The 8902-nt window shown below is 55.0% G+C and overlaps 1 protein-coding gene across 1 annotated transcript; it reads left to right on the top strand.

Moving 5' to 3' along the window:
* Positions 1-728: 728 nt before the first annotated feature.
* On the top strand, positions 729-6383 carry LOC115080977 (ADM-like). Its single transcript, XM_029585472.1, has 4 exons — positions 729-857; positions 3199-3297; positions 4603-4737; positions 5126-6383. Exons 2-4 carry the CDS (start codon positions 3212-3214, stop codon positions 5379-5381), a joined length of 477 nt encoding a protein of 158 aa, XP_029441332.1. The 5' UTR covers positions 729-857; positions 3199-3211; the 3' UTR covers positions 5382-6383.
* The last annotated feature ends 2519 nt before the right edge of the window (positions 6384-8902 follow it).

Raw genomic sequence — 8902 nt, 5'->3', positions numbered from 1 at the left:
GCATCCCCAAGAGAGTCTGCTCACTCTCAACACCAAAAGCCTCTTCACCTGGCACTCCTCTCCCTTGCAGACCCAGGTCTACTGGCCTAACCCACACTGAGAAGTCACCAGAGAGCCTCCTGCCCCAGAACTGCTCTTCCTGCAGCCCTGCCTCCGTCACACCTCCGCACCCAACACTGCTCCCCCCCCCCCTGCTGCAGACCCACTTCCTAGGAGCCTCCTGCCAGCTCACACCGGGTGCTTGCTGGCATCCTCCTGGGAGAGAGTCTGGGCCTTTAGCTGGAGTGTTAGGCTAAAGTTTTCTGAGCAGCAGGGACCCTTGTCTTTCATCACGGGGGACTGCTATGGTGATCCCCAGCTCTGAGGGGGGTCAGGATAGTCCTGTTGATACACCTTGCTGTGAAAAAGCACGGACGCGCAGGCACGCACGCACACACACACACACACCCCTCCACTTTTCTTGGGTCCACTGTATTGTTTGCGCCAGAGAAGCATTTATTCTGGGTCACCTCTGCTGACAATATTCTCATTCTTGCCTCTGGTTTCCCAGCTGCACGGGGCGGGCTTTTCTCCTGACTCACCGCTCTTATTCTTCTGTTTTAGTTTTGTTTGGGTTGTTTTGTTTTTTTTTTTCTTCTGTGTGCTTTGATTAGGATTTGTAACCAGTGCTTACATCACCCCAGCAGTCACGCTTCTCCCCCCCCCCCCCCTCATCCCCCGCTCCACTCCCAACTCCTCCCTGGACAGACAGGATAAAAGGAGGCGCCCAGAGCTGCAGGCAAACCTGAGAGCAGCCCAAGCTGGAGACCTGCCACCACTTCTGAGGCAGCAGCAGCACCACCCACGCCTGCAGACAGGTAAGGACCTGGAGGATCTGGCAGAGACAACGCAGGTGGGGTTATTTCTGGTTTACAGAAATCGAGCATTGAGGGTGGGAAATCTGCAGTCTGGCATGGGGGTCTGTGGTCAAAAAAAAAAAATATTAGAAAGAGAAAGAGACAAGTGATCATTCCTCGATGACCCAAGAAGGCGGCAAGAAGAGAGTCCACTGATGAGCAGATTCTAGAAAGAGATTAGAGAGGGTCCATCACTGTATAGATACCAGGAGGGGAGGGGAGACAGATAAGGAAAAGTAGACTGTCCCTCAAAGGGGAGATACTGTCCAGCCATGAAAAGAGACTGGACGAGGAACTAGAAGGCGAGGCAAAACTTTTAACCAACCCATATCCGAGTGCAAGCATGCCAATCAATGAAAGAGGTTAGAAAAAAAAGACGAGCTTTGTAAAGAATGTCAGCCCATGAATAGCTCTTAGACCGTTCAGCTGTCATATTCTAAGACAGACAATGGACGAATAAATGGTAGCGAGAGAGCTGGATATTAGACACCACATGGATGAGCAGAGAGCTGCTAGAACCAGAGATGCTCCCCCTTGACCTCTCTAGGGAACCTGCTCGCTGGCTTCTCTGCGGCTGGTGGTGACCACTTGCTACCTACTGAGGATTTTCTGATGCAACGTGAGCCATGGCTTGCGGTGTCCTTGCATTGCTCCTGACACCGCTCTGGGCAGCCTCCATGAGTCAGCGAAGGCTTTGCAAGCCATGATGCTGGGAGTGGTATTTAGGGATTATGGCCCCCACCTCCAGCACTTCTATAAATAGTTACATACCCAGGCACGTTTCCTGGGTTACACACACACCTCCTCCAGCCCTACCCACACCTAGGTCTTCGTTTAGCGGACATTTTGGGATCTGATGTGTCCAGCACGGATACGGGCTCCTTCCTGACTATCTCACTCTTCCTTTATCTCTGGCATTCTAGTTGGGCTACCACGGGATCTTAAAGTGTTTTCCAAGCGGCCAACTCTTGTGACTGCTTCCAGCAGCTGCCATCCTGCAGGGACAGAGAGGGAGGCTCAGAGCTCTTTCCACTGGGAGTGCTCAGTGCAGGGAGGGGAAGGGGGCTCACAGGTCTCTCCTCTGGGAGTGCTCAGTGCAAGGAGGGGAAGGGAGCCCACAGGTCTCTCCTCTGGGAGTGCTCAGTGCAGGGAGGGGAAGGGGGCTCACAGGTCTCTCCTCTGGGAGTGCTCAGTGCAGGGAGGGGAAGGGGGCTCACAGGTCTCTCCTCTGGGAGTGCTCAGTGCAGGGAGGGGAAGGGGGCTCACAGGTCTCTCCTCTGGGAGTGCTCAGTGCAGGGAGTGGAAGGGAGCCCACAGGTCGCTCCTCTGGGAGTGCTCAGTGCAGGGAGGGGAAGGGGGCTCACAGGTCTGGGAGTGCTCAGTGCAGGGAGGGAAAGGGGGCTCACAGGTCTCTCCTCTGGGAGTGCTCAGTGCAGGGAGGGGAAGGGAGCCCACAGGTCTCTCCTCTGGGAGTGCTCAGTGCAGGGAGGGGAAGGGGGCTCACAGGTCTCTCCTCTGGGAGTGCTCAGTGCAAGGAGGGGAAGGGAGCCCACAGGTCTCTCCTCTGGGAGTGCTCAGTGCAGGGAGGGGAAGGGGGCTCACAGGTCTCTCCTCTGGGAGTGCTCAGTGCAGGGAGTGGAAGGGGGCTCACAGGTCTCTCTTCTGGGAGTGCTCAGTGCAGGGAGGGGAAGGGGGCTCACAGGTCTGGGAGTGCTCAGTGCAGGGAGGGGAAGGGAGCCCACAGGTCTCTCCTCTGGGAGTGCTCAGTGCAGGGAGGGGAACACAGGTTTCTCCCTTTCTCTGGATTTAAGGCGCGATTCTGCTGCTTATGGTGATGGGTCCTACCGCCAGCAGGGGAAGGGGATCCCAACACCGTTTTCCTTGTGACTCATTTTCCCAATTTATAAACAGTCTACCTCCTCTCAGGTACGGGGGACTTATCCCAAGGCAACGTTTTGGCTTCTACGGGGCCACAGTGAACTGTAGCTGAAACCCTTGTGGGTAGACAGGCTTTGGAAGCATTGCTTTTCTTTTGGTATTCCTGCTGCTGCTGCTGGCTCTTGTTATGTTCCTTGTTTTTGATAGCATTGTTGACATTTAATTTAGATTAATGTTTTATTTAATGGAAGTTTAGGAATGTGCCATTGTACATTGCCTAGCATGTCATGCTTAAGCAATTTTAATAAACAGAAAGACAGGGGCAGGTAGAGAATTTGATTAAGCTAGAGCCAGAGCCAGAAGGCAGGATAAGCTCTTTCCCAGTTCAGGTACAGGGTAATCTCATGCTCATTCCCTCTTCCAGGTGCTGTGAGACCATGACTCCCACGCAGCTGCTCCCTGTGCTGTTCTGTGTGCTGACAACAGCTCTCTGCAACTCTCCGAGAGAAAAGGACAAAGACAGGTGAGAAAACCAAACCCAGAGACAGACGGACTCTCGCTGGGCACAGCCCACCTCCTGCCAGAGACTGCCCCTCACGGGGAGCAGCCCACCTCCTGCCAGAGACTGCCCCTCACGGAGAGCAGCCCACCTCCTGCCAGAGACTGCCCCTCACGGGGAGCAGCCCACCTCCTGTCAGAGACTGCCCCTCACGGAGAGCAGCCCACCTCCTGCCAGAGACTGCCCCTCACGGGGAGCAGGCACCTCCTGTCAGAGACTGCCCCTCACGGGGAGCAGCCCACCTCCTGCCAGAGACTGCCCCTCACGGGGAGCAGCCCACCTCCTGTCAGAGACTGCCCCTCACGGGGAGCAGCCCACCTCCTGTCAGAGACTGCCCCTCACGGGGAGCAGCCCACCTCCTGTCAGAGACTGCCCCTCACGGGGAGCAGGCACCTCCTGTCAGAGACTGCCCCTCACAGGGAGCAGCCCACCTCCTGTCAGAGACTGCCCCTCACGGGGAGCAGCCCACCTCCTGCCAGAGACTGCCCCTCACGGGGAGCAGCCCACCTCCTGCCAGAGACTGCCCCTCACGGGGAGCAGCCCACCTCCTGCCAGAGACTGCCCCTCACGGAGAGCAGCCCACCTCCTGCCAGAGACTGCCCCTCACGGGGAGCAGGCACCTCCTGTCAGAGACTGCCCCTCACGGGGAGCAGCCCACCTCCTGCCAGAGACTGCCCCTCACGGGGAGCAGGCACCTCCTGTCAGAGACTGCCCCTCACGGGGAGCAGCCCACCTCCTGTCAGAGACTGCCCCTCACGGGGAGCAGCCCACCTCCTGTCAGAGACTGCTCCTCACGGGGAGCAGCCCACCTCCTGCCAGAGACTGCCCCTCACGGGGAGCAGGCACCTCCTGTCAGAGACTGCCCCTCACGGGGAGCAGCCCACCTCCTGTCAGAGACTGCCCCTCACGGAGAGCAGCCCACCTCCTGCCAGAGACTGCCCCTCACGGGGAGCAGGCACCTCCTGTCAGAGACTGCCCCTCACGGGGAGCAGCCCACCTCCTGTCAGAGACTGCCCCTCACAGGCAGATCACGACTTCCTCCCAGACTGCCCCTCATGGGGAGCTCACTACCCCTCCCAGAGACTGCCCGTCACAGGGAGATCACAGGGAGATTGCCCCTCATGTGGTGTCTGCCACCTCATCCCAGAGCCTGCCCTTTATTGGGAGGAAGGCAGGGAAGGGAAGTGGTGCAGGAGAAGCCCCAACACACCGACGAGCAGGCACCAGCTTGCAATGATGGCTAATCTTGGCTCCCTTTACTTGTTTTAGACCCTTGCCTCCTTCCACGGTTTCCTTTCTGGAGAGACTAAAGAGCCTGCGGTCACCCTCCGCCCTGCAGGAAGCAGGGAGTCTCCCCTATGTGAGGCCCGAGGAAGTCCAGGAACGCAGCGGTGCTCCCGCCAGGTAAGGTTAGCCTCCGGGCGCCCCGCAGCCTGAACTGGGGACAATAAAGAAAGGTGACTATCCAGGCATGAGGTTCCCAGCGGCGTGCTCTTTGCTCTCGAGGTTCACAATGTCACCAAAACCTCTTAGGTGCTGCGTGCAGCCTTATCATCATCCAGTTTTGGAAGGTACTGAGTAAAAGTGATAGTGTGTCTGGCTGACGCCAGCAGCTAAAAACGCAAATAGCCAAATTGATTCCCCCCCTCTGGTAAAAGCAGTGAAGACTCCGCCTGGTGCCATACCTGGTGTGGTGCTCTCCCCCGGCCTCCCCCCTCCCCCCCCCCCCCCTTCTTGCGCCGATGCAACAAGTCCCTTCCTGACTGTCTCTCTTCCTTCCTCTGCCCTGCAGGCCCCTGCCTCGCCGGAGGGAGAAGCGCCACGTCGCCCCGGGCATCGCCATGCGAGGGTGCCACCTGGGCACCTGCCAGCTCCAGAACCTTGCCAGCACGCTCTACCGCCTCGGCAACAACACCGGGAAAAATGGCTCCAACCGGAACACCAAGGACCCGAGGGGCTATGGCCGCAGGCGCCGCTCTTTGGCCAGGAAGAAACAGCACAGTCCTGCCCGGAGGATCGCTGTGGCTCAGCGACGGCTTGCCACCTAGGACCATGCCACCTCCTGTTCCGCCGCGCCCAACGCAAGAGAAGGGAGGCAACAGTTTTTCCGCACGTTGCGGACAACCCCTAGAGCTGAAGCCAGCACTCTTTGGCCTTCCTGTGGAGCAAGCCCAGAGACCTAGCTCAGAGTAGCTTCCAGCTGGGACCACCAGGCAAATACTGTCAGTGGCCATGAACCTAAAAGGGCCATGTCGAGCGAGGACTGATGCTTGCATACTGCTGGATTGGCCACAGCCAACAGAGAAAGGAAGGATGGGCATGCGTGTGTTTATGTTAACACTTGAGATCGATGTGCACAGGGCAGCTGGCTGCAGCACCGCAAGTACCTTCTACCCCCTCCAGCACTTATTCCCTGCATCCCTGGCCTGTCTGGGAGCTGCAGCAAGTACATCCAGGGCTGCTGGAGGGTGGAGGACAAGCAGCCCTGCAAATCAAGGCTTTTGAACCCCCCCCCCCCCCCCCCCCCCGTTTTTGCTGTAGCTCCCAGACAAGAAAGCACATTCCACAGCAGAGGAGACGTGAGGGGTGCACAACTGGCCAGATTCAACAAGGGCCTCAAAGAGGTCATTGGCCGGAGCTTGAGCTGCGCGGCGGGACACCAAGGGCAGGGAATGGGGCAGGGGCGGCAGAGTATGTCAGCAGGGCCAGGCAGGCGCTCGCCTTGGGAGTTCTAATCCCCGTTCCGAAGTTTCTAGTACGAAGGAATCTAGAACTGTAAACTCCAAACATGGTTATGATGGGAAGCAGAACTCAAGCTCATGTGAGTGAATGTCTGTGCAACCTCTCCCAACGCTCGGCCCTTAGATACACTGGGTCCCCCACCCCAACGCTCAGCCTCTCAGATACCGCACATCCCTGGGCCTCCTCCCCCTCTACATATTACTATATAAGAATCGAAACAATATATTTATAGTTTGTAATGTTTAATGTACACATTTTTATACTGGATCATATTTAAGTTAATGTAAATAAAGGACTGGATAACTCTCTGGCTTGAAGGCTGAAATGTTAAACCTGCTCGACCAATTTGCTTTCAGACCCTGCTATGTTTATTCTCAAAGCCCCAACCTGTAGCTCTTCCCTCCCAGGTAGGAACCCTGTCAGTCTCAGAGGTCTGGCCTCCCAGTGCAGGCTGGGTTTTGTAGTCTCCTGAGCAAGGATGACAGCCACAGCCCGAAGCCAGCCAAGCACTCACCACCATTCCCCTGCCAGCCATCACATTGCCCCTCTTTCGGCACCAGAATCCCCCCTCGGGCTAAGAGCAGCCGGCAGGGCTGGTGTTGGGTGCAATTGCCGGGGACCCCCTTGATGAGGCAGAGCTTCGGGGCGCCTGGCACTTTGTTTCTTCCTGAGGGCACTTGGTGAATCTGACTCCGACCCTGAGTTCCAACTTGAACCCCCGCCCCTGCTGACCTCATCATCTGTTCTGTTAGAAACGAAAGAAACAAAGCCCAAGGAGGAAACCAGCACTGGCCGAAGAGCTTACCCGTGGGTGCAGGGAATCCTTACGGACTGGGCCTCTGCTCTGGGATGGCAGAGCAACGTTCAGCCGGGGAACAAAGAGAGAATCCTGGAACCGCAAAAAAAAAAAAACAACCCAGGAAAAGGTCATCTCACGCCAGCCGACTAGAGCAAGAGCGGTGCCATTAGACTGGCTGAGAAAAACCCTAGCTAAAATCTAAACCTGCAAAATGCAGGAAAAGGTGGGCATGATGATGAACCTGGGCACCTTTCCTCAAAAAGCCCATTTGTGCAGCTAAAGCAGCATTATGGCCCGCGCCAGGCACGAGCGAAGTCTCAAGCGCAGCCACGAGATGGGGGCCCCCACATGGCTTCAGGCACGCTCGTCACTCCTTCAGCCGGCCTGACTGAAGGCCTGGAAATTAAGACAGCGCATAGGTTAGGAACGTGGCCCGTTATTATAGAGCATAAGATAACTGAACGGAGGAGGCAATATATTGGCGATACAAGCAACAGGGACGGGAAGCGGCCAGAGATTGGTCTCTTCAGGGAAACCCACTCTCCTGGCTGCCCACAGGGATGGGACGGAGGACGGTAAAAAGGTTAGGAACAGCTCAGGGCCTCGTGCTTCTGTTCCCAATGCTGGGGTGCGCTTCGTGGCTGGGACTTCGTAGTACAGGCACGCTGGCGGGCCTTACGTCGGCGCCCGGGATTTCAGAGAGCACGATTTAAGAGTTTTATCAGTTGCCTTCAAGGCACCGGGCAGGTGGAGCTCCAGAATGTTTTAAATCTGTTCTGATGCAAATACCTACAGTACCAGAATGTAATCCACTCGGCAGTGTCTAAAAGGCAGAATATAAAGCAAATTAAAGCAAACAAGCCAACCCAGGGACCTCTCTCTTCAGGTTTTTATTTGATTTTTTCCAGGGAATTTCAACATTATCCCAAAAAATTATCAGTGGAAAAATGACTTTTCCACTGATTTTTCTCCTATAACAAACCCATTTTTTGTTCACTGATAAATATTTTTCTTTTATTAGAACACTGAAATTCCCATGAAAAATGAAAGAAAAACTGATACCGGAGGTCCCTGCTGGTATCCCCAGTGATCCATGACTGCACGGGTTCATAACAGCTGCAATCCTTTAAAAAGCTTTCACGAGACGGGAACCAGAGCAATGGGCGTTCTCAGTAACTACACCGTCACTCCGGGATGTTCTGCCTCAGGAGCCACAGATGTCTTCCCTTCCCTAAGAACCTGCTTAGTCCTCGTAGAGGGCTTTCAACTCTTGATATCATTTCTATTTTTGATTGGTGTACCGTTTTATTTATTTAAGAGCATTTCTCACCCACCTCTCCAAAGATCGAGGTGAGTCACTGTATTTAAAGCTTACATCGCAATTTTGGTCACACAGAAACTGAAAATAAAATCACAACAATAAAATAACAGACAAGCAGTGTCTCCTGCTTGATATGTCTCAAACGTGCTGCTTAAGCTGCAGATATTCACATGGGATGCTCAGGATATCCTACAATCAGCTGGAAGAAGCCAGGTTTTTTAAAAATTCTTTTGTGTCAGCTTTCTTATGTTGTGCTCCCCTGAGATCTTATTTGGGCTGATGGAATATAAATAACAGTAAATAAGTAAATAAGGCTGACCTGCCAGAGACGGGAGGTTTCAGAGAAGAAATGGGACATTCCCAGGTCCCTGTCCCTCCTTCTGCGCCGGGCCTGATGAAGGAAGCATTGAAAAATGATTGCGAATGAGCCCAAGAAAACGGTCTCACTTACCGTTTGTCTACTGGCCCTTACTCCAATGTAGAGCAGTGCCTCCTCTCATTTATACATGTGCAGTAAAAACAAAAACGCCATCCCTAGAGGGCAAAAGTGAAACTGGCAGCAGGAAAGACAGACAGCGCATTCTTCAGAGAAGAAACTCCCAGTAAGTGAGGGGCAGGAGGGGATGGGGGATGAGTTGTCACATATTGAGGTGGGGGGTGAGGGGATGGGGGAATCAGTACCCACACTGAGATGGGGGGGTGAGGGG

The sequence above is a fragment of the Rhinatrema bivittatum genome, chromosome 19 (genome assembly GCF_901001135.1).
Source record: "Rhinatrema bivittatum chromosome 19, aRhiBiv1.1, whole genome shotgun sequence".
Lineage (NCBI taxonomy): Eukaryota > Metazoa > Chordata > Amphibia > Gymnophiona > Rhinatrematidae > Rhinatrema > Rhinatrema bivittatum.
The sequence above is the reverse complement of the archived record's forward strand: the minus strand, read 5'-3'. Positions and strand labels throughout refer to the sequence as shown.